At 39.9% G+C, this 24,935-nt stretch overlaps 3 protein-coding genes across 3 annotated transcripts; 2 read left to right on the top strand and 1 right to left on the bottom strand.

The window, feature by feature from the left end:
- Nucleotides 1-842: 842 nt before the first annotated feature.
- myo1ha (myosin IHa) lies at nt 843-10,350 on the top strand (the record flags this gene model as incomplete). The annotated part of the gene is given in 32 exon segments (XM_079687735.1): nt 843-860; nt 865-1,002; nt 1,506-1,621; nt 1,710-1,908; nt 2,006-2,086; nt 2,523-2,702; nt 2,778-2,876; nt 2,956-3,072; nt 3,158-3,229; nt 3,341-3,460; nt 3,535-3,602; nt 3,705-3,810; nt 3,884-3,964; nt 4,050-4,141; nt 4,641-4,735; nt 4,841-4,887; nt 5,299-5,379; nt 5,889-5,994; nt 6,081-6,198; nt 6,320-6,433; nt 6,519-6,595; nt 6,693-6,761; nt 6,843-6,927; nt 7,002-7,164; nt 7,252-7,335; nt 7,417-7,510; nt 7,578-7,633; nt 7,715-7,850; nt 7,922-7,992; nt 8,410-8,507; nt 9,288-9,387; nt 9,552-10,350. Coding segments are annotated over 32 exon segments (3,108 nt in total). The 3' UTR covers nt 9,579-10,350.
- On the bottom strand, nt 10,009-14,456 carry kctd10 (potassium channel tetramerization domain containing 10). Its single transcript, XM_079687736.1, has 7 exons — nt 14,340-14,456; nt 12,599-12,812; nt 12,331-12,500; nt 11,904-11,990; nt 11,747-11,799; nt 11,433-11,628; nt 10,009-11,299 (listed from the first exon to the last, which is right to left on the bottom strand). Exons 1-7 carry the CDS (start codon nt 14,340-14,342, stop codon nt 11,081-11,083), a joined length of 942 nt encoding a protein of 313 aa, XP_079543862.1. The 5' UTR covers nt 14,343-14,456; the 3' UTR covers nt 10,009-11,080.
- A 381-nt stretch (nt 14,457-14,837) lies between these two features.
- Nucleotides 14,838-24,829, top strand: ube3b (ubiquitin protein ligase E3B). The gene is made up of 27 exons (XM_079687369.1): nt 14,838-15,246; nt 15,407-15,575; nt 16,424-16,541; nt 16,706-16,774; nt 16,868-16,972; nt 17,056-17,152; nt 17,257-17,342; nt 17,474-17,556; nt 18,003-18,108; nt 18,194-18,314; nt 18,412-18,589; nt 18,694-18,860; nt 18,987-19,154; nt 19,244-19,415; nt 19,887-20,005; nt 20,098-20,212; nt 20,408-20,507; nt 20,589-20,708; nt 20,791-20,967; nt 21,066-21,176; nt 21,257-21,394; nt 21,481-21,546; nt 21,628-21,686; nt 21,825-22,007; nt 22,253-22,364; nt 22,457-22,549; nt 22,643-24,829. The coding sequence occupies exons 2-27, from the start codon at nt 15,415-15,417 to the stop codon at nt 22,832-22,834; spliced, it is 3,216 nt and encodes a 1,071-aa protein (XP_079543495.1). The 5' UTR covers nt 14,838-15,246; nt 15,407-15,414; the 3' UTR covers nt 22,835-24,829.
- The last annotated feature ends 106 nt before the right edge of the window (nt 24,830-24,935 follow it).

Here is a 24,935-nt window from a genome sequence, read left to right as displayed (position 1 = left end):
TTTTTTGTCTCTGCTCCGTGGTATTTACAGGACAAAAACACTTGGCCTTTCTCAGAAGAAATGAGGGCCATAGGCGGAGGATAGAGGCAGGGGGAGTAGGCGGAGGGGGGGGCGGAGGGCTTTGTGTCAATTAGATCCAATGGATTATCTTTTTTAATGTTTTTACAGAGAGAGTTGAGAATCAAAGGACTTCTGCTTCCAAAGGAGAGAGAGAGAAAAATACAAAACCAACAAAAGCTGTGAAAACCTTTGGTCTAAGTGTTGGTGCTGAGAATGCAAAACAGATTGGTGGAATTTTTCCCACTATGCCTCTTAAATGTGCCGCTGTTTTGGGCTCCCCAAGTCCATTTGCACAGTGTGTTGTGTTTGGTTGGTGTGTCAGCTCTAGTGAACTACGGGCTGCCAGCCAAGGTCCCTGTGTGCTGTGTAGCGATCATTAGCTTCTGTCTGTTTGTCTGCACAATCACAGAGCTTTGCATCAAAGACACATAGGACCTCTAGACCTCTTATTTCAATAGAACTAACAGGGACCATGTTTGTGCTTTTTCTGGGGCTTTCTTTTTTAGCTCCGACATCCCCCATGGAGCCGTTTATGCAAACATTCTTTCATCCAACCCCATTGTCGGAAAAACATGGAAGAGAATTTGGAATTTCATTGTTATGCATTTCAAATGGGTTTCACTTGTTGTTGTTCCAAATTCATAAAGTTTTTAATTAAGTACTTTGAGGTATTGAATGTGTAATGTGTTTTTAGAAACAGAAATCATTAGATTATGATGCTAAACACCAGGAATTTGAAAAAGATATTTCCACTGCTCTGAAATTGTGCACTTGGCTGCCTAATGGTTGATACAACTTGTTGCACAGGGTCAGCTGGACATGGAGGGCGCCTTGACCGCCAGGGACCGGGTTGGGATCCAGGATTTTGTCCTCCTGGATGAAACCACAGAGACCGCCTTCCTCAGTAACCTCAAGAAACGCTTCAGCAGAGATCTCATCTATGTGAGTCGTTTGACTTTTCAACCCTCCTGTCATGTTCGGGTCAAATCTTACCGATTTAGAACTTTCATCAATTATTTATATCGTGTTTTACATTTGATTGCCTCAAGGCCTTATGATATCCTCCACAGTAGGCATTTAAAAATATAAAACTGCTGATCACCACTTTCTCTGAATTTTTAGTGGTTTAGTCAACTTTGTTACATCTATGGTGTGACGGGTCAACAATGACCACCATAGGAGATTAATGACTAACCTTAGATTATGTTAATCCATCAGATAGTGCACACCAACAAATGGACAACATTTACATTTTACAATATATTTTCCGATAATGTTGCTTAATGTTTTTTTTGTGTTAATGTAAGAGCAGTTAAAACAGAACTGATGCATTTGACGGGTAACATCTAAGTAATGGGGGAGAAACTAACATGACAGGAGGGTTAAAAGCTTGCTGTCAACAAATGCTTGTATATCTTTACAATTATCAACACAACCTATTTCAGACCTACATTGGCACATTGCTAGTATCTGTGAATCCCTACAAAGAGCTGGACATCTACAATAAGAAACAGATGGAAATCTACATGGGTGTGAACTTTTTTGAGCTTCCACCACACATGTGAGTATGTAGAAATACTGTATGTGTTCATGTTCAATTGTTAATAGGTTTCTCTGTGAAAGATTTTGATCGCCTTGCATCCCCACAGCTACGCCTTGGCAGACAGCGCCTACCAAACCATGCTGACAGAGTTTAACAATCACTTCATCCTCATCTCTGGAGAGAGTGGAGCCGGGAAGACGGAGGCCTCTAAAAAGATCCTGCAGTATTACGCTGTCAGCTGTCCGAGCACCACTCTGCTCAACACTGTCAGGGACAAAATGCTCATGTCCAACCCTGTCCTCGAGGTGTGATGGTTACTTACGTTACATCATTGTAATGACATACCAAACAGCAGGTCATGCTAACATTAATTATTCCCTTTGCTATGGTGTTTCCTTACAGGCTTTCGGCAATGCCAAAACACTGAAAAATGATAACTCAAGTCGGTTTGGGAAGTATATGGACATTCAGTTTGACAGCCAGGTAAGATTCAAGGGACAGATTGACAGAAGGGCGTTCGAGAATACATTAATACATTATAATCAAGAAAAAAAGGTAGTTCATGAGAAGGATTTTAATGTGATCCAACCATTTTGGTATTTATTTGGAATTTAAAGTATGTGTGGTAACTTGGAGTGGTGGAAAAAAATAAATTATGTGGTAATTTTTAAACATATAAATGTTTCGTTTGAAAGCTCAGTCTAATTATATAAAATGAGTGTAAAAACACATTTACAGACTTAAAAGGAATGAAGGGCAAACTTAAGAACTATGATTGTTCATTTAAAAATAAGGAGAACGTTAATATTCTCTCTCAATTTACCCTAAGAGGATTCTTTAAAATCTGTCCACTGGACCATAGGCTATGTTTTTTCTGCAAGTTGTAGAGCTGCTGTCTTTAGGATCCTGATGCCCATAGGGGGATGCTGTCGGAGGACATATCCTGAACTACCTGCTGGAGAAGTCGAGGGTGGTGCATCAGAATCACGGGGAGAGAAACTTCCACATCTTCTACCAGCTGGTGGGGGGAGGGGAGGACGACCTGCTGCACCAGATGGGCTTGGAGAGAGACTGCCAGCATTACAACTATCTAACCCAAGTATGTATGACTCAGAGTTTTAATAAAGAAAAGATTCAAACAACCCGAGTAAACTTTGACAATGTGTTCTCACAGGGAGAGTGTGCCATTGTGTCATCCATTAATGACAGAAATGACTGGAAAACAGTGAAGAATGCACTACAAATCATCAACATTGATGAGATTAACACTAATGTAGGTTATATGCGGATCTAAATCACTCATTATTCCCTTCTTGTTTTACATTGCCTTACAAAATGTTCCTTCTTTGCAGCACTTGTTTGGGACCGTTGCTAGCGTTCTCCACTTGGGGAATGTGCAGTTTGACTCAGACAGTAAAGGCCATGCCCTGCTGAACAACAACAACGCAGAGCTGCGCTGGGTTTCAAATGTAAGAGAATGATAATGGAAAGAATTTGGATATCCAGGGATGATTAAAAAAAGTCAAAGAATAAACTGACTTAATGTCTCTGTAGCTGCTAGGAGTCGATGCTCACAGTCTCCAAGAGGGACTCACATACAGGAAAATTGAAGCCAAAAATGAGCAGGTGCACGCATGTTAAAATGTCCTTAACTTACATTTTATGATAATGTTTGTTTCTACTTTAATCTTCTCTGTAGTGGTTGAAATGTAGCTATGACTTTGTCTCACTGCGAAGGTCCTCAGCCCATTCACAACCGATCATGCCATCTATGCTAGAGATGCCCTGGCCAAAGCCATCTACGGACAGACCTTCACCTGGCTGGTGAACAAGATCAACGAGTCCATGGAGAACAAGGTGAGGAGAGAGTGGTGTGTGACACATCCGATACACCGAGGATGAGTATATACTGACTTCCGTTTGATTCCCAGGACAACTCGAGGAAGACTGTAATAGGGCTTTTGGACATATATGGTTTTGAGGTTTTCTATGTAAACAGGTAGGCAGAAATTTCCCTTTGTGGCACTGATTTGGTTATGTTGGATATCCTGATGTAGGTTTTAAAAAATGATCCATAATCCTCTTTTGTCACGGCCCTCAGTTTTGAGCAGTTCTGTATAAACTACTGCAACGAGAAGCTGCAGCAGCTTTTCATTCAACTGACGCTGAAAGCTGAGCAGGAAGAATATGAGGCAGAAGATATTGAGGTAAACCTGAATCAAAAGTAGTGTTGAATAATGAATGATTGAGTATGTTAACACTGACTGATTTTTCCTCTAGTGGGAACCAGTTCAATTCTTCAACAATAAGATCATCTGCGACCTGGTTGAGGATAAACACAGAGGGATAATAACAATACTGGTGTGTATTTACTGCGATAGAACAGTTCATTGAAAGGGAAGCACTGAAGCTGACTTATTTCCATGTTTTGATGATAATCCTCCAGGATGAGGAGTGTCTCAGGCCAGGAGACGCCTCAGATCTCACCTTCCTGGAAAGACTGGAAGAAAAGATGGGAAATCACCCTCACTTTGTCACGTAATTAAAAAGGCTCATCTTAAAATATCACATAATCCTCAAATGATAGGATAAGATAAATCTGTAGAAGGACATTATTTTGCCAGAGTTACAAAATATATAATAAATCATAATAATAGTAACAATAATAAAACTGTACACTAACAGGCAGTAAAAAAAAAGAAGCAGATTAAACAACAAACAGAGAGGGACAAATAATTCATGTAAAAAACTGACATTACAAAACACGTAGTGGCAGATACATAGTAGAAATACATTTGCCACATATGGAGGTTCACATGATCAGTGCTTTTGAGATGCACTTTTAATTAAGTATGAACTCCATCTAGATGTGTAATTCAAAGCTTGTCCTCACCACTGAAGTGTTACCCATTCGTCAAATGTGTGCTGACTGGTCCCTCGGTGAGCCGACAGTGAGCCGATAGAGACGGAGGATTAGGACGGTGTGTGTAGCCTCTGCTCTTCACCCCTCTGTCTCTCCCCACCTCTTTGACTGCAGGCACAAACTGGCTGACAAAATGACACGTAAGACTCTGGAGAGGGGAGATTTCCGTCTCTTGCATTATGCCGGGGAGGTCACCTACTGCGTTGTGGGTAAAAGAAACCACAGTGTCAGGCCCTGTTACTCAAACGTCTAAAACTTTTATTTATTTTTAACGGACTAACAGCCTTTTATTCCTCTTCTTCGTGACATTATAGGATTCTTGGACAAAAACAATGACCTATTGTATAGGAACATAAAGGATGTGAGTCTACAAATGTAAATGTTTTATGATGTGAAGCAAAGAGTGGCTCAATGGAAACTCTTTTAATTAGTCTACTGATTGTTATCAGTTATTTAGACCTACGGTTTCACTACTTGGTCTACAGTGTCTTTTTTCTTGATAGTACGCTTATTTATTTATTGTTTAATATTCATAGACCAAGGGCATAGGTTACTTTTATGATGTCTCCACATACGTAAAACAATACATGTGTTAAAGAACATTAAAAAGCTGCTTATTGTTTACTTACAGCTTTTTATATTTCCATACTTTATGCCACTTATATGACTCCAAACTTTAACACTATTAATGCAATGCAGCAATTCATATTGACATTAATTACACATGTGTTTGACAGATGTGAAAAGTGTGTGTTCTCCTATCTTCTTACAGCTGATTGGTCAGTCTAAAAATGCCATAGTCAAAGAGTGCTTCTCCTCAACGGATCCAGACAGCAGACGAAGACCAGAAACAGTAAGTGCTCTCCACATCCTTCATCCGTAATAATGATGAAGATGATGTTATATATTATTATCAGTGCTATGCTGTGGCTCAGAGTTTCAAGCCATATAGAAACGTTCCTTTTCATGGCATTATCTAAAGTGGAAAAGGAGAATCTTTAAAAAAAATGTGCATGCACCAAACCTATTTGTTGACCTACAAAATGCATTTAGAAAAAAATTACTTGTAAAAAAACAACAAGGAGATCAAATAACTATCCAAGTTCCATATCATTTACAAATAATGTGAGAGGAATGTTGACCAATAACAGTATATAGGATAATACACATTTCAATTTTATTTAAAGACAAAAAACATGCAATGTAGATTAGAGTTAAGGAGAAACCCATCAGTAAGTGGTCTGGAGAGTGACCACTGACACAAAGGCAGGTCGTTCTTTCAGCCTGACTGTGTCCTCATTAAGCCATATGCACGTGACAGATGAAGTGTTGGGGATAACGACCCCCTTGCTGTGTCTGAAGGTGGCGACCCAGTTTAAGAGCAGCCTGCTGAAGCTGACAGAGATCCTCATGGCTAAAGAGGCCTGGTACATACGCTGTCTGAAATCCAACGAGTCCAAGCAGCCAGGTACTTGGAGTTAATAGAAAGCACATGAAGCCATTTTGTGAACAGGATGGAGATGTTTAAATCTGAGCCTCTCCTCTCTCATGCAGGTCAATTTGACGAAGCGCTGATCAGGCACCAGGTGAAGTACCTGGGCCTGATGGAGCACCTCAGGGTCAGGAGAGCTGGTTTTGCGTACAGACGCAAATATGAAGTCTTCTTAAAGCGGTATGAAGGACCACAGAGCTTTGACCTTGTACTTGATGTTTAAATGAAAACCCTCAAGTTGAGTAGTTTCTTTCCAGTGCAGTTAAAACTTACTGAGAGGGTTGTTTGGTGCATCTTGCAGATATAAACCCCTGTGCCCAGCCACCTGGCCTCACTGGAGAGGAGTGCCTGCTGATGGAGTGGAAGTGCTTGTTCAACATCTCGGCTACATGCCAAATGAGTACAAGATGGGACGGTGAGGACAGCACTTCCTAATTACAACAGAACAAAAACATACATAAGAAGTAATGAAAACATTCACATGTGTTCCTTTGTTATAGTACCAAGATATTCATCCGCCATCCGAGGACACTTTATGCCACAGAGGATGCTTACGAGAGATGTAAACATGAACTGGGTAGGTGCAAGTTTAATGTATTTAATTTCCGGTCACTTCTAGTCGAAAACAAATGTCAAAAAGTGACTCATTTAATGATTGTTCTTTGAATTTGCAGCAACGAGGCTCCAGGCCAAATACAAAGGATACAAAGCAAAGGGAGAATTTAAAAAACAGAAAGAAGCAGGTAAACGCCACAGTGCATGCTATCATTATATAAATAAAGGAAAATTACACACTATACAAATACAAATGTTTATATCCTTAGCCACCAAGATTGAAACCTGCTGGAGAGGCGTGCAGGCTAGGAAGGAGCGAGATAAGAGAGCCTGGGCTGTGAAAGTCATCAAGAAGTAAGACATGTCGTTACACGACTCCTCAGGCTTACTGTCACATTCATTATAACAGCATTTTCAATCATTTTTAGATTCATCAAAGGTTACATGAACAGGGGGCAATTAAAAAACACGGATAACTCGGAGTACCTGGCCTTTGTGAGACAAAATTACTTTAACAGGCTCAAAGGCAACCTGCCAAAGACGGTCCTGGATAAAACCACCTGGCAAACTCCACCAGCAGTCCTGGCAGAGGTAACATGATGAACTTACTTCACTGTAAACCAGATTAGAGCTCAGCTTCTATTTTGACTTTGTGCTCATTTGCTTTGTTTTTGTCAGACATCTGAGATACTGCGTATGCTTCACTACCGTCTAATGGTGCGGAAGTATGTGCGAGGAATCACACCCCAGAAGAAAGCTCAGGTATAACACACATGTAAATACATTATAAAAGACTTCATATTATCTTGAAGTTAAAACCTTATATGTTTTTGTTTCTTTTAGTTACAACTGAAGCTTCTCGCCAGCTCCATCTTCAAGGGGAAAAAGGAGAGCTATCCACAGAGTATCGCTCAGCCTTTTGTGGACACCAGAATCAGTAAGTAGTGACACATTCACACATTTCACTTTGTATTCATCAACTTAACTAAATGTATGACCTCCAGGTGAACAAGAGATAAACGTGAGGGTTCTGCAGACGATTCGCCAGGAGCACATTAAGGTGATACAAATCCTTATAAACCCAGAAGAAACAGTCTCACATGAAACGTAACTAACTGTGTGATGTTCTGTGTTTCTGTAGTACGGTGTCCCGGTGATTAAATATGACAGGAATGGTTTCAAACCAAGGCCGCGACAGCTCGTCCTCACACAGACGGCTGCCTACGTGATAGAGGAGGCCAAGATCAAACAGAGAGTGCTGTACACCTCTCTCAAAGGTGAGGACAATGAAATAATATATGTTTCGAATTCTTTCAAATATACGTGTCTTTATTTGAATATTTTTCAGGTATTTCGGTCAGTAACTTGACAGACGGCATCATTGTGCTGCACATAACATGTGAGGACCCTAAACAGAAGGTATGCATGCAGGAGATATTCATCAGAATGTTCCTGTTTTTCACTTGAACTGGGAAAGCTTTATTATGGCATGAATGGAAATGATCACATAAGGTGGAGTCTGACAACACTGCCATCACTGAAGCATTAGCAATATTAATTTACAGAACACTGGTTAGGCAAGGCAAGGCAAGGCAAGGCAAGGCAAGGCAAGGCAAGGCAAGGCAAGGCAATTTTATTTATATCGCACTTTTCAGCACGTGGCGATTCAAAGCGCTTTACAGATTAAAAGCAAAAGACATTTAAGAACAAATACAGCATAAATACATGATTAAAAAGGCATTTAAAAACAGGCATAATAAGCAAAGGTAATTAAATAAATTAAAGTATTTGTTTGTTCAATGTATCTAAAAGAGTACACCTTTGTAATTGTTTCAGGGGGACCTTCTGATGCAGTGCGACCATTTGTTTGAGTTTTTGACCAAACTCTGTTTCATCGCTAACAAACAGAATTCAGTCAAAGTGGTTCAGGGCAGGTGAGTCTTTGCGGAGACACTGCTGAGAATGGGGTTCAAGTTTTAACAAATAAAAAACACAATAAATCTTATAAAATCAATTGCTTACTAACAGATCATATTCTTTGTAAAAAGGTATGTATTGAATATATGCTTATTTGCATTCTTTTATTGAACAGAAATCCAAACACTGCATTTAGCCGGGTTTAAGTATTGTTTAATTTAATAACTCATTAGAGACAAACGTTTCTACAGGGTGGATTTTGGATATCTCTTTGTTATTTCACAAATAATAATAATGCTGTCAACAGCCATTTAAAAAGACACATTTTTACCATGTTTTAGGAAGAATTTTGTATAAAATGTTCATAGATGTTTTATAAATCTGACTATGAATGACATACAACCTTTTTCGGTAAATGCTTTGTAATAGAGAAATAAATTACATGGAAAAGGTTGTTGTATGTCATGTCTACTTTAGTGTAGCTTATTGGCTCAGAATGAGATTTAAAAAAATGCATTTGGAGAGAACGGCCTTTAAAGATAATATTAATTTTAAAATGTCATCCATTTTGAGACAGGTGAATAGGGTGACTTTTAACAAATATACTCACTTTGAAACTTCCTGACTTGATCACCTACACTAAGACAAATGTTTTCTGTAGTACACGTTGTCTGAATGTATGTTTAAATGTGCAAAAAAAATGGTTATGCCCTTAGTGTTTTGCATTAAGAAGTATTCAAAGAGGTTGGATTTGAGATGTGCTTCAATCTAAAAATAATTTGTGTATCGATTTTCAGCATCAAGATTGAAATCCAGGCAGGGAAAGAGAGTGCGGTGGACTTCAGCCTTGGACAGGAACCCATGGTGTTCAAGGCTAAGAACGGACACCTCATGGTGGTGAGAGCAGTGCTGATGATGAGAGTGCACCGTGTGTTATATGATGATGAAGAGTGCACCGTGTGTTATATGATGATGAAGACTGTGTTATATGATGCTCTGCTCTCAGATTAAGCTACACACTAAAGTATGAAATGTAATATAAAGTGTTTTTTTCACTGCAGGTTGCCACTCGGGCTAGGACACGGTAACATGTGTGGGGTTGAGGCGACACACAAGAAGCCCCTGCATATTTCATCAGGAGACCCCTGAGGGGAGATCAACATGTCTACAGAAAACACACCTGGCCAGAAGCACTAAAGAAACCAAGGAAGAACTTGCTTTGTTGTCCAGCTTTGTTTCTCATCTAGTCACATAAGTAAAGGACACATGTATTTTTCCACTACTGACAATCTCATTCTTACAAGGTTAAAGTTTTAAAATCATTCTCTGTAAAGAGGGCTTGTCTGCTATTTTGATCATTGAAGTTCAAAGCAAATCAAACATTTCAATCTACAAAACTATTTCAATGCAAAACAAACGATTCATATACTGCTTTGAGCAATTTTGATCCTCAAAATGAAGCCATTTGTATGATAATTTTGTATGTTCGCTGATATGATGCAAAGTAGAAACAACAAATAAATGTTTGTAGAAATTTATTTGTGATAAAGTATGTATAAATATAAAACATACATATATGTTCACTTCTGTACAACAGACCTACGAGTACTGCGATTGCTAGACATATTTCAACTGAAACTGATTGTGTGGAAACAGTACATTCTCTGATGAATGCGGCGATGAAGGACAGGTCTAATTTCGCTCCCTGTTAAAAGCGTGTAGACAGGATTCCCTTCCTGCCAGGGAGGTCTCTGATTACAGTCATTCACTTCAACCTCAGCATCCATCATTCAACCCAGTACATTTAACACCTAAGGTCACAGCTCAGGTTCCTCCACTGAACATAATCATCATTTAGTGGAGTGAAGGGAAAATGCATACATGTTAATACTAAATGAGACAGAAGCAATACAGTGAAATGTTGCATCCACCTGTGATATCTTACATTTATCAAAACATTACAATTTTAAAATTGAATCGCCATTATCTGCAGGCTACATACTAGCCTTGGTAACATTTTTAGAAGTTTTCAAGAGTAAAATATTGCCACCATGTGGCTACAATGTGAACACCACCTGGTAAATCCACTGGTGATCTTACAGTGGACCCGTCAGAACTATGGTAAGAGGGGAAAAAGTACATTTATCTTTAGTTGCTTACATGATATCATTCTTGTTGTTTTGGATCTAATGTAGTGAGGACCTCCAATAACAGATGCATACCAACAATATAATATCTCTTGTTTCCACTATCATTTAAAACTGGATACCTGATGCAAAGAGCCATGTGTAATGGGTTCTGCAAACTAAAATAAAACCGTGAGAAAAGTTATCATGACTAACAAACAGAGAACAAAACACTTCATACAGCCGGTCAGACAATGAAGATGACACACAAACAAATACAAAATCACTTCATCAGCACACATGGTTGTATAACACGCATCTCAAAGGAGTCTCCTGGAGTAAAAGCTGCTAAAATAAGAGAAGAGTGGAAGTGATACAGAAAGGGCGCTGGGTGATGTAAGGCACAAGCGTGGTGCAAAGGCTGTCCAGGTCAGAGACACAGCTGACGGGTGGAAGGAGGAAGGTCACTGGTGGTGGTGTGTGCGGTCGTCCGGTCGTTTGATATGAATCCTACGAACTCGCTCGATTCGATCTCGCTCATCGTCCTCATCCAGATGATGAGATCGCCCTGCAGCGCCCCCTGTGGCCTCCAGCAGGGCATTGTCTGGACCCCTCCCATCATGGGACTCATACAGGAGGATGTTGAGGGTCTCCTCATAGATTCGTGCTTCAGGGAACTCCACCTGAAGGAGAGTGGTACACCAGAGATTAGTGAGATAACAAACTGTAGTTGAAGGCATGCAAAAGCACAGCAAACTCTAAGGAGGGAACACAACATGGATACACAGTCCATAGTATCTATATATTTATTTGTACCTTTGTCTGCTTTTTTTCTGTGGCATAAACAATGGAGGTACAGCACACTTCAGCAATCTTACGCCCCTGACCATAAAAGGACCAACAACAGATCTCATCCCCAATCACATCTTTGATGAAGAGCACCCGGCCGTTGAACCGCAGAGAAAGCTTGTCAAACAGCTCAATATTTTTCAGCATGTTGTCATCAGAATTGCTGGAGGAAAAGAAAGGAAATACAATAGGGTTAATTATTTAGACAACTTTTAGGAATTCGGTAAATGACGTTCTTTCTTTAACCTGTTAGCTCCAGACATCAGTGAAGGAGGACTCACCTGGTATATGAATATTTGTTGTTGCTTCGGTTATACAGCAGTTTGACAGTAGGCTGCGGAAACAAAGGTTTTTTTGTTTGTTTTTTTAAATAAGCGGAAACAATTCCCTCTGTTTTCAGTTGGAAATCAGGCACATTATTTAGAAAACAGAACGTACCTTATTCGAGGTTGCAATAAGCTTCTGCTCCTCCTTAGATGATGTCATTAGAGGCACTTTACAAAGGGGTTCATAACTTTCTTTGTTCTGTAGGAAAAAAAGAATAACATTTTATTTTTCCATTAAAAAAGATCCACCTCAAAGCTGGCACACAGTATATTCTAAATTGAAGGATGCCATCTGGTGGAAGAGTAGCAAAGAGGAAGGAGGACGTGAAAACCCCCCCAGGCAATAAATAAGAAGAAATAATGTTAACCTTTTAAGCAGATACGTTTCTAATTGTTTCATAAAAACTTTCAGTTAGTGAGCTAAGGAATTTCAGAAATATACAAACAAATGTATGACTTGTTAATGGTTCTGTGGAGCTCATTTCATAACAGTTCTGAAGATATCACAATGGACACAATATGCGTTTATCATTAGGTACCTGCAAGGCCGCTGTGCATTCATCAGCCAGGCCCTGTACGAGGTAATACTTGGCCTCAGCGAGCAGCTCCTCGGTCTCCCGCCGGCTGTCTGGGAGAGGCACGGCCCCGTCTCTAAGGTAGTTAAGGATTGTTCCAAAATGTTTCCCGCAGCGATCAATCAAGATCCAACCTGTGGATATGAAACAATTAAACATAAGCTAGTAATAGATCAAGGCCAGAAGAGGGATAACATAAGCCATGCTAATATGATTTTCACCAAAAGCTCACCTTCGCTGTCTGTGAGGACCTCCATCCTGCCGCTGAACATGGCTTTGAGCATGGTGTCCTGTTTGGTTAGTGTCTGCATTGTAGTGTAGTACAGTGCACCACCCACATTTAGCTTCACATATTTCGAGCTCGGGCTGGAGCCTTTGAAGGATGTAGTCCGGTTTGAAGCTGCCGGCACTGCCGTGCTCACCGCACTCTCTCCTGACATCTCTTCCTGGGACAGAACAATGTCAAACACAGAGTGACACCTGGATCTAGTGTGTCGCTGGATTAGCTTGTTAACTGAACAGAGTGGAAACAAATGATTAGTACAAAGGTCTATGTTAATGTTAGGTAGCTATTTTTTAAGGGAAGGGCTGACATGTTTTGTTTTTACCGAATACACCGATGCACTAATATTTGGCGACTTTTAAAACATTAAAGGAAAAGCCATTTGTCGTTACTAAAGGTGTGATTTTACTAAATCCTAAACACAAGTATAGGGATACATTTTAAAATAGGCACAAGCGTTTATGGCCGCAGGACAGTGTTATTATATTGACTCAAAATAAATGTGTCAATCTTGATTGTTATGAAGGAACAATTTGCACCTCATTTATACATCTTTAAATGTTTCAAGTTTTTTTGAGGCCCTGGGGAATAAGCCATATCACGTTTTTGTCACGGAGTCAGATCAATTCATTGATGGTATTGTTATGAGATTTGTTGACAACCTGAAAAAGTATATATTATACATCACCATTTCAGTGTTTGAATCTGCAAAATGACTAGAATAAATGTGGTGACCCAAGTATTTTATTTGAGACTCTGTACTTCGGACAAAGCTTTGACAGTTAAGAACTTTAACACTTTTACAATACACAATAAATAAATATATAAAATAATTTTGAGGTACTTGTACTTTACTAGAGTATTTCAATTTGTTGCTACTTTGTACTTCTACCCCACTACAATTTAGAGGTTAATTGTGTACTTTTACTCCACTATATTTATTTAATGACTTTGCAGATATGGAGGATGACTAATGTGAAATATAATCAACATTTAAAAAGACTAAAGTAAATCCACAAGCTACCCTGCAGCATAACAAGTCATTAAAACTAGCTGGACCTTTACCAGCTTTGAAAAACACATTAATGCATCAATAATTGTAAAACATATCAAATATATTATTCTGAATTTGGGCGAATATGCATAATGAGTACTTTTACTTTTAGTACTTCATGTTTATTTTAATACTTATACTTTAGTACTTTTACTTGAGTAACCCTTTGCATGCAGGACTTTGTGTATTCCTACATTCAGGTACTTCTTCCACCTCTGACTTCCGAAGATAATTCCCTTTTCTTTAGTATTCAACGTTTTGTTCGGACTGTCATGATAAACTGGAATAGGGCAATGTAAATTAAAAGACATCGGAACAGACTTTTACTATGCGCCTGCCTGCTATCCTTTTACACAACGCAAGAAAAAGCGTTATTACATGTGTACGACTATTTACGACATAGTCTCTCGTTGTAGGATCAAACACTGAACCTTTAATCATCCTGTAATCCATTAAGTAGTAATTTGATTTGAGCCAGCACCGCTTTTGAGCTAGCTAGCTAGTTAGCATCAACTAAAGTTATTGATATGGCATACCATATCCATATGGCTACGGAGACAATTGTAAACAACTATATCTACACAACGGTATGGGTCTGTTTGTAATGTTCTTTAGATAAAACAGAAGTATATTTACCATAGAAGCCGCAACAGACTTTATAACTGTAGCTTGCTAACGTCAGTCAGCTAACACCCACTTCCTTCCGGTCTGCCGCTGCGCAGTTATAAATGTGACGTCATCTGCTCTGTTTAAAGGGACCGTATTTGTCAAACGGCTCAGTGTTACCGGAGTAACACTGAGCCGGGATAAAATGTGCCATTAGTACACATTCAGCTTGTCTCTAGACACTACTTTCCTCCCTTATACTTTGTATTCACACACCGAAGAGTATAACTTTAATAACATTAGGCTTAGCCTCCACATTTCCGCTAACGAGAGTGTAACAGTGATAACAGTCCCCCCGCCACCCACCCAACGCTCTGGACAAACGCTTCATTGCTGATTTTGTGGTTGTTTATTTTTATTTTGACTTTATTGTTGTAATAAAATTGACAACACATAATGTTTACCATCCCTGAAATATTTTATTGAAAAATACTTTTTATATAACGATTCATACACATAGACAAACACTACCCGGACTAACTTTAGTGCGACACAGGGGATTAATGGCTGCAGTCAACGTACAGATCTCCTCTCATTGTTTACATTTCAAAACGGTATGTCCCCTGTGTTTTTCAGGCTGTCATTGATACAGGATCAACTCTAACCCCGCAACGATGACAAATAATACTGAATGATCGTGAAAAGGTTATCCGTGAGACAGTAACACGTCGGCTATAAGCGAACTAGCCCTGTGTGCTAACTATCCCAGCTCCATCTTTCCCGTGTTTCACTTTGCTCCAGCGATGGGAAGTTAGTCTTCATCTTTATTTTTGGCTTACCTGCGCTCGGATCCCAGGTACAACCAAATGACTGAGGAGGTATAGCGACAGGGGAGCCTAAAGGTCGGAGAACATCTTCAACTGAAGAACATCGCAGGGTTAGTTCAATCAAAACACTATGAGGATCTGCTGGTGTTGTGGGGCTGCTGTATTATCACGATGTTCATGAAGCGCATACATGTGCTCTGATACCACTGTCAACATATAAGCAATGCAAGCCTACGGATGATCAGTGAATTGTTAATTCTTCTTCTCCAGAGTGCACAATGTTTAGTTTAACTCAAAGCTCCAAGTCTGAGTTCCTGGACAAAGCCAGGCAGGCCAGGGAGGAAAGAAGGGGACACAAGGACAAGGAGAAATCAGCAATCCTCATGCAAGCCCTGGTCCGGAGATTCCTCTGTCGCTGCAGACTCCAGAAGCAAATACGGTACACTCCGACCTTATTGATTCAAGATGACATAACTATTTATCAATTCAATTCAATTAAATTCAAAACCTTTATTTATCCAGGTAAAATCCCATTGAGATCAATGATCTCTTTTTCAAGGGAGACCTGCAGCAGTAGGTTCCACATGAAAACATAAAAACATAAACAACAGAACAACAAAAGGACATCATACAGCAAAATGTACAGGGATTACAATTTACATATCTATCCACATGTACAGGTACCAACAGCATCTGATTTTGAAGCATCCAACCGAGCTTTAAAAACATGTAGTGGTACTAGCTTGGTAATTTTCCATTCTTTTTGCAGACTGTTCCATGTTAGTGGAGCTGCACATCTAAAAGCTTTATCTGTGATTTAAAGGTCTTTGAATTGTGTATGCATGTAGGAACATATGGATGGTTGATATGGGCAAAATCTAGTATTTCCATATAGTTTATTTTATATCTTAACAAGAATGTGTACCACAGTACGTTTTCTAGTAATTATATGAAATTACCACATCGCAAAGCCTAATGTTTTTGTATTATATACTTTTCCACATTAAATCAAGCATTAGTGCAAAAACTACATAAGTTTAAAATATTTCACATAATATTTTTTGAGAAGTTGGAGTTATTAAATGCTTGTTACTATCAATTAAGACCATATCACATACCATATAATGGAACCATGTGTATCATGTATGAATGTCATCACTGTTTGATGCAATTGGAACATGAAAATTCATCATATTGAATTACTGCCTAGCACTGCTTGACTAAATTGTAAAATATGTATTTCTCTTGTAATCGCCATCTCAATATTTCCTCTCTGTTTCTCTTCAGGCAAGAGGTCGATGACTATTTTCAAGCTTCTGAAACTGGGACATCAAAAAGAAATGCACTTTCAATTTTCAAAATCGCTCGGAAATTACTATTTGTATATCGCCCAGAGGATAAGATGGTGAGTTTATAACAATCTTTAATACACAGGAGAAACATTTGCATAATATTGCTTATTTTAAGAAATGGTTAGGCTTACCTTGGTGAACACTTTTAAGGACAAAACACAGTATTAGTGTATACGCTTGTCTTGGCTGTGTGACTCAAATGACCCTAATTCTCTAGATTCTACAGATGTTTGAGAAGCTCTGCCGTGCAATCCTTGCCAGCATGGAGGTTGAAAATGAACCCAAAGTGAGTGAAACATGTTTTATGCCATCCATACATTCACAATCCTTTAAATGTGATTCTAGTCTCAGTGGCTGTTCTCTCACCTTGGCCCCTCAGGTCTGGTATGTTTCCTTGGCTCTCTCCAAAGACCTCACCATTCCCTGGCTCAAACAGATAAAAGATGTGCTGTGGATCTGCTGTCAACTACTGAAAAAATTAAAGGTAAGTCTCGACTGTACACAGTTAAATGCATTTTCATCTTATGGCTTTGTTTGACATATCTCTTTCTATTCTTTCACATGCAGCCTGACATACTTCAGGACAACAAAATGATAACGCTGTACCTCAGCATGCTGGTGACTTTCACAGACACTTCAACCTGGCGGATAGTCAGAGGGAAGGGTAAGTCTCAAATCATCTGATGTGGTCCTAAACATATCTGTTGTTATTGCAGGACATGTTTCCTGCAAAGATAAAACACAATTCGTTCCCACTTATTGTTTTAGGAGAAGCTCTCAGACCCGCTTTGACGAGGATTTGTGAAAATATCATGGGCCATCTCAATCAAAAGGGATTCTACTCCATACTGCAGGTTCAGCTTTACAGCTCATACTTTTTTCAAAGATTCAATGAAGCAGTTTGGACATCGATGTTATTATTTAGTCCCAGCAGTCATTTTGATAAAAATGCTCTTTGTCTGTCATCCTAACATTTCTTGTTTAGATCTTGTTGACAAATGGCTTGGCTCGAAGTAAACCATCCCTCTCCAAAGGCACCCTCACAGCTATCTTCTCTTTGTCATTAAGGTAAGCTGCGCGTTGGTACATTGATAGTTCTAACTGCTTTTCGAAAAGAAGATTAAGAACAAATAGGATCATTTATTATCATTCTGCCACACTGCAATTGCACAGAAATGCAGTTTTAGTCCAAAGATATTTTTAGCAAAATAAAAACTGTGGGCTTGGTACATTCCCGTAGTACCTTTTATTTTATTTTGCACCACAAGGAATGTAAACAGCACCAAAAATTCTCCAGGCAGATAATATTTCTGGTATAATATTTGACATTCATCATCAGGGAAACACTGTCCATCAACCTTCACTATGTTTGAGCACCATTGACATAAAGACAATAAATTCTATACATGAAACAGAGCAGACTTGTTATATCCAATTCTGCTATTTTCAGTTTTCTTGTGGTTTTTGTTTTTATATTTCAGGCTGTCCTTTTAACTAAACCTATTATTTTCCAGGCCGGTCATTGCAGCTCACTTCTCCGATAACCTGCTAAGATCATTCCTCCTTCACATCATGTCAGTTCCTGCAGTCGTATCTCACCTCAGCGTGCTTACTCCAGAGGTAAACGTTTTGTCACATATTACATGTTCTTATACTACTTTGAACTGTTAAAGAGCAGGTTATAATATGGGCTCTGTCTCAACAGTGTATGGCGTCCATGCACACGCATGACCTGCTGCGGAAGTTCATTATTTTTCTGAGCCGGGAGGAACAGTGTTTGGACATCTGTGTGTGTCTGGAGGGGAGCCACACACTCTGCCTACTTGGTAAAGTATTTTTGATGAATAGTTGCACCTAAATTATAGGACGTCCTGTGAACTGTTACTTGTATCATTGCTGACTGCATCTTCTACTATTTGATAGGCAACCTGATTCACTTGGGCTTCTTTAGTGAGAAAGTCCTGGAAGAGGAGGCCAACCATTTTGTGAAGGACCTGACGGACATGCTGTCCTACTGTCAGAGATATGTATCCCAAAAGAAGTCCAACCTCACCCACTGGCACCCTGTCCTGGGCTGGTTCTCCCAAACCGTAGACTACGGGTGAGTGAAATACTATATATTTGCTTTATTGTGTACTTTCTGCAAACAACAGATTGCATACTTGACTTTGTCTCCCTCGCCTCCTTGTTCCCCGCCCCCTGTAGTCTGAATGAGTCAATGCCGCTGGTGACTAAACAGCTTCAGTACCTGTGGGGTGTTTCTATTATTCGGACCCTCTTCAGCGATGTCCTCTCTAAAAAGCTGGAGAGTCAGGAGCCCACTCCTCCACCCCCGCAGCCTAGCACATCGCAAAACAATCTACCAGTGAAAAGTGAGTCATAAAGTCAAACATATTCCTACATACTATGGTTAATCACAATCTGTTGAGTTTAGAAAAGGTTTGAAGAGCTTCTCAAATGTTCTTACATGCCTTTGTGTTGTTTGTTTGTGCTCACAGACCTCTTCAAGCGAGCATTTCAGAAGTCTGCTTCTGTTCGAAACATCCTGAAACCAGTGGGAGGAAAGCGAGTGGACTCAGCTGAAGTTCAGAAGGTGTGCAGCATCTGTGTGCTCTACCAGACCGCTCTGTCCACTCTAACACAAATACGACTCCAGATACTCACCGGTCAGTACCAACATTTTAACACCATACAAGTGTTTTGGAAATATCCTGTTGAGTTCATCATGGAGTATTTAACTGTGCATTCTCTGCAGGTCTGACACACCTTGATGAACTTTTGCCCAAGCTTTGGGCCTTCATTTGTGAGCTCGGTCCTCAGGGAGGCCTCAAACTCTTCATGGAGTGTCTGAACAACGACACCGAGGAGTCCAAGCAGCTCCTGGCTATGCTCATGCTCTTCTGTGACTGCTCCCGGCACCTGATCACGTAATTTGACTGATTATTAACTATATAATATTTTTACTATTTATAACATGCTTAAAGGTGGTGTATGTAATTTTGGAGAAACCGGCTCGAGTGCGCTAGAATTTGAAAATACACAGCCGGAACAAATCTGCCACTTCCTTACAGAGCCCCTCCTCCAACACACACGAACGCGCACATGACCAATGAGGGCACGAGATAAGTTTGTGCACAGATGGAAGGCTGACAGGCAGCTAGGCCATCCAGTTATTTTAGCCGGGCCGGCTCAGATGATTGGTCGTGCTTTTTACAGCACCACGGCTTCCACAGATGACATTTTTTTTAATGAATTTTAAGATATTCATTGCTATCGGGATGTTAAGAGCATTCCATGGAATATAACAAAAAGTGTATCTCGAGCCGGTTTCTCAAACTTACCTACCCCACCTTTAATGTAGCGAAATCATTTAATGACACCCTGTTAATGTGTCACAGAATTCTGGATGACATTGAAGTTTATGAAGAACAAACATCTTTCAAGATCGAGGAACTCCTCACCATCTCTTCATTTCTGAACACATTTGTGTACAAGATGGTATGGGATGGCATCTTAGGTGAGTGTGCGACCTTACAGATTTTTAAAAATATATTATAGTGCTTGATTGAAAAGATAATCTCTAAAAAAAAAACGTTTTGTTTTGAACAGAAAATGCTAAGGGAGAGAAACTGGAGCTGTTCCACAGTGTTCATGGCTGGTTGATGGTTCTCTATGAGCGGGACTGCAGGCGACGATTCACCCCTGATGATCACTGGCTACGCAAGTAAGCACACATTCAATCGATGTTAATGTCCGGCCTCCTATTTGTTGCATTGTTGGAGAAGCCTGTGACCTAAGATTTTCAACGACATAATTACTCTGTAGCTATGTTAGTTTGACAATAAAGAACCTTGAACCTTGTGCTTTGTGGTTAAATCTAGAAACTCACCTTTAAATCTTTCTGCTGTGTTGCATTCAGGGACCTGAAGCCTAGCCTCTTGTTTCAAGAGCTCGAGAAAGGCAAGAGAAGAGCCCAGCTTTTACTGCAGTACATCCCACATGTCATTCCACATAAAAACGTGAGTAAAAGAGGGATCCTTTCTTTGAAGAGTGTCACTATCATGTTCAGTTGTTTAATAACTTCCCCTCTTGATTTTTAGAGAGTGCTGCTGTTCAGGAACATCGTCACCAAGGAAAAGGAGAGTTTAGGATTGGTAGAAACAAACTCTGCTTCACCACATGTCACCCATATTACCATTCGTCGCTCAAGGATGTTAGAGGTATGGAGTCAAGAGATTTATTTTTTGATAGAGAGCAAGAAAGTGGGCTCCAGAATAACACTCAGTATTTCCCTGTCCTAAGGATGGATATGACCAGCTCCGCAGATTGCCACCAAATTCCATAAAAGGCGTCATTCGTGTGAAGTTTGTCAACGACCTGGGAGTAGACGAGGCTGGTATCGATCAGGACGGTGTGTTCAAAGAGTTTCTGGAGGAGATCATTAAAAAAGTGTTCAATCCTGCCCTCAACCTGTTTAAAGTAAGTCAGGCAAATAGAAAGCCCTTTTGATCATCACTCTCCTGCTGCTGACATTGATTTTCATTGTTTTTGTATGACATCAATATTCTTTTCCATAGACTACGAGTGGAAACGAAAGGCTGTATCCTTCACCCACATCCTACATCCATGAGAACCATTTGCAGCTGTTTGAGTTTGTGGGGAAGATGCTCGGAAAAGCCGTATATGAGGTATATTTGTGCGTTTTGAAAAACATCCTCATTTGGTCATCCCTCCATCTTGGGTGAATGTGTAACTTCTGTATCCTCAGGGTCTCGTCGTGGACGTCCCCTTTGCCTCCTTCTTCCTCAGTCAGGTCATGGGTCACCACCACACCACTTTCTACAGCTCCATCGACGAGTTGCCCTCCCTGGACTCTGAGTTTTACAAAAACCTCACTTCCATCAAGGTCGGCTAGAATTACACTTGGACATTTCGTTTTTTACTAATGTATCCCCTTTTCATCTCACAACCTTTATTTTATTTGTTTTTCAGCGCTACGATGGAGATATATGCGATCTTGGACTGACGTTATCTTATGATGAGGATGTAATGGGCCAGGTAAGAACATAATATGTGGATTTATGTGGATTTTAATAAAGAAATGAATCAGTTAAAAGCTTATTTTATATTCTCTTACAGCTTGTCTGTCATGAATTGATACCCGGGGGGAAAACCATGACAGTGTCCAATGAAAACAAGTATGTCAATACATAACCCAAAAACACAATTGAAAAAATTAGTGGGGTACCAACCAGTTTTGAATCTTTCTGATTGTTGAGAAGTCATTACAAATCAGTGTCTACTACCTCTGATCTAAGCTCTACCACTTCCTGCAGGATCAGCTACATTCACCTCATGGCTCACTTCAGGATGCACACGCAGATTAAGGAGCAAACGGCAGCTTTCATTCGGGGTTTCCGCAGCATCATAAACCCAGAGTGGCTGCACATGTTTTCCACGCCTGAGGTTCAGCGTCTTGTCGCTGGAGACAATGCTGAGATTGATCTTGATGACCTCAAGTAAGGGGCATTTCAGACTTTTAAATGATTCTTCGTTCATTACTTCTCCAACCGTATACTCAATGTAATTGACATTTTATTTATTTTTTCTCAGTAAATGTGTCGCAAATCTAGAAGTAATCTCCCCTTAATTCAGAAGTCTCCTAAAGCAAACACTTTGTTTGCTGTACAGTAAAGTGTTTCCTTCATCTATGCTTCTGTAGACATAGATGGTAATCCTTATTGTCTTCACCTCTCTTTCTCAGGAAACACACTGTCTACTATGGAGGTTTTCACAGCAGCCACCGGGTCATCATCTGGCTGTGGGACATCCTGTCCAGTGACTTCACCTCTGAAGAGAGGGCTATGTTCCTTAAAGTAAATTCTTTGTAACTGTCACAATCAAAAGCTGTGTTATTTTTACCAGTGGTTTAAGATTGTATCATTGATTTTGGTGTATGTTTTTACAGTTTGTTACCAGCTGCTCCAGGCCACCACTTCTAGGTTTTGCCTACCTCAAACCACCTTTCTCCATCCGCTGTGTGGAAGTTTCAGACGATCAGGTAGGCGTCAAAAAGAAGAAAATAGATGGAGCTTGAAACGTGTTACGCATTCATGTGGGACATTTGTACTAACAGATCATTTCATGTGTCTAGGACACCGGAGACACACTTGGAAGTGTTCTTAGGGGCTTTTTTACAATCCGCAAGAAGGAGCCTGGTGGTCGACTTCCCACTTCATCAACATGCTTCAACCTGCTCAAGTTGCCCAACTACAGCAAGAAGAGCATCTTGCGCGACAAACTGCGCTACGCTATCAGTATGAACACAGGCTTTGAGCTCTCCTAACTCATTTGCATCAAGACAATCTTCACAGGAGAGCTGTGTTCAGCAGCCTGGGCCGAGTACGAGGCTCAGCAAACCTGGACTGGATTCTGAGCAGTCAGAGGGGATCAACTACACAAAAGGGGAATCATGGAGAATCTATACCTCTCCTTTGTTCTCTATTGATAACTGGAGAAGCTCTGCTCTACTTCAGCCCACTCCCTCACATCGAAGGAGATGCTGTTTCTGCAACACAATCTAATTGTTAGCGTCCCTCTTTTCTACTCCCAAAAATCAATATCTTGTGTATTTAACTTGATGAAATACAGACATACAGTGGCTGGATCTCTGTTTCTCAGGCTTAACAGAATCACATTTGGATCTAACACTCCCTTTTAGGCGAACTGGAAAGCAATACAGACTCAATGCAAGCCATTATACACGTGGTGGACTCACTCGAGTGAAACCAAGCAATGCATTGTTAATATACTTACAAGCTTGGACTCCATTATCAAAGCAACTTTTAGCTGATATTGGATGAGTCTTAAACATGCTGAACATAATGCATCTTTTATAAATGGAAGGCGAATCAGTGTCTTGTGTTCGACCTCAACAAAGGAGGAGTGGCTCACAGCTGTAATCCTGTGTTGATTACATTATGTCCCATTTACGAGGAAAATCATTTTGACCTCACTCCATTTCTCCCCACTTAAAGACGCCACAGCCATCTGAGATAGACATTGGCCCTCTGGTTTTTATGATCTCATCTGGTTATCTAACATCAGTCTCTGTTCTGGTGAAGCAGCAGAATTTACGCAAAAAAAAAAAATCGGATTCCTGTTGTCTGATTTCGAAAAGATGTCCTTGCTGTAGCTTTTTACTTTTGAGTAAAAAAAGAAACTGGAAATGTTTGGGCACTATTTATATCTGCCTGGTAAAGCAGACACCACTGTTCATTGTCACTGATCTGTATGACCTCTACTCCTGAAGAATGAGGAGTAGAGTTAGTCATGTAAGTCTTAATAATAGTAAAACTGAAATCTCACTACACCTTTTAGTAACGCTGAGTGCCTCATATAACGTCATCCCCATTGCTCTCTTATTTTAACCAATTACCACATATATCGGAAACAAGCCATACAAAAATGGGGGCTATATACCTGGACTTATTCTCTGCTACTACTAACAAAAAAGTGGAAAAAAACAAACTACTCTACAACCACTGCTACAAGAACAACAACAACAACATCAACCAAGGAGGGTTTCACTGCGATGTCCTCTGATCTTCTTGAGCCATGTGGAAAAAGAGTCGGGGGTGTAAAAACCTCTCAACATGATGTCATGGACCGGTTTGATAACCAAAATGTGACTGCTCGATTTTGGTGTTCTCTCGGATTGTTGCACACCTGGGACCTTATCAGCCTAAATATTACTTAACACAGGGTTCAAATAGATCATTAGTAATTTACCAGAAAATTCAAAGAAAGTGTGAAAAAAAGAAGAAAATAAATCTAATCTTAACCAAGTTCTTTATTATGCAAAAGGTGTTATGTGTCCTGAAGGAGTATTGATACTTGTTAATAAGTAACACAAGCTTTAGAGTATAAAGGTCATGTTTCTAACTATCATGGCCAACCTTGTGTGAAAATTAAAAAAGAAGTGATACAAATAATTATATATAACACTGGTTGTACTGAACTTACTTGCAGTCCAATGAGATTTACTATTGTAGATCTGGCAAATCAGTCAGGAGGATCTTGTTCCAGCTTTTCTCCTTTTAATCTGTTCTGGCGATAAGTGGAAACACTGCAAATGGGTTCACACAACATGCTAAACTTGAGCGTGTGCAGGAGAGATGAAAGATACCTCAAAAGCTTGTCTGTCTCGTGATGAGGTCGCTCATCTGTTTTAAAATGATGTCAAGAGTAGGTTATACTTTAAATGTACCAGTGGACTGCTGATGCTGACCTTTGACTAACTGCTCTTTTACTAAAATAATAAAATTATCCTTGAAAAGTCCCCGCCCTCCCTGTGAAAGTGTTCATCTCTTCTTAAATTGTTTTTAAGACTGGCTCCAGTACAGTATTGAGTGTGTTTAAAAACGGAGATTCCCATGTAAAATGTC

The sequence above is a fragment of the Notothenia rossii genome (genome assembly GCF_949606895.1).
Source record: "Notothenia rossii genome assembly, chromosome: 6".
Taxonomy (NCBI): Eukaryota; Metazoa; Chordata; class Actinopteri; order Perciformes; family Nototheniidae; genus Notothenia; species Notothenia rossii.
Note: the sequence above shows the minus strand (reverse complement) of the source record. Positions and strands in the feature narration are given on the sequence as shown.

Bases quoted from the DNA above. Each gene is read 5' to 3' on its own strand.
- kctd10 (XM_079687736.1), bottom strand. The intron at 12,501-12,598 runs GTGAGCTTTTGG...TCATATCCACAG, and splicing joins GGTCCTCACAGACAGCGAAG to GTTGGATCTTGATTGATCGC. The intron at 11,800-11,903 runs GTACGTTCTGTT...TTGTTTCCGCAG, and splicing joins TTATTGCAACCTCGAATAAG to CCTACTGTCAAACTGCTGTA.
- ube3b (XM_079687369.1), top strand. From the start codon at position 15,415: ATGTTTAGTTTAACTCAAAGCTCCAAGTCTGAGTTCCTGGACAAAGCC. The intron at 17,343-17,473 runs GTTCAGCTTTAC...TTTCTTGTTTAG, and splicing joins GATTCTACTCCATACTGCAG to ATCTTGTTGACAAATGGCTT. The intron at 22,365-22,456 runs GTAAATTCTTTG...ATGTTTTTACAG, and splicing joins AGAGGGCTATGTTCCTTAAA to TTTGTTACCAGCTGCTCCAG.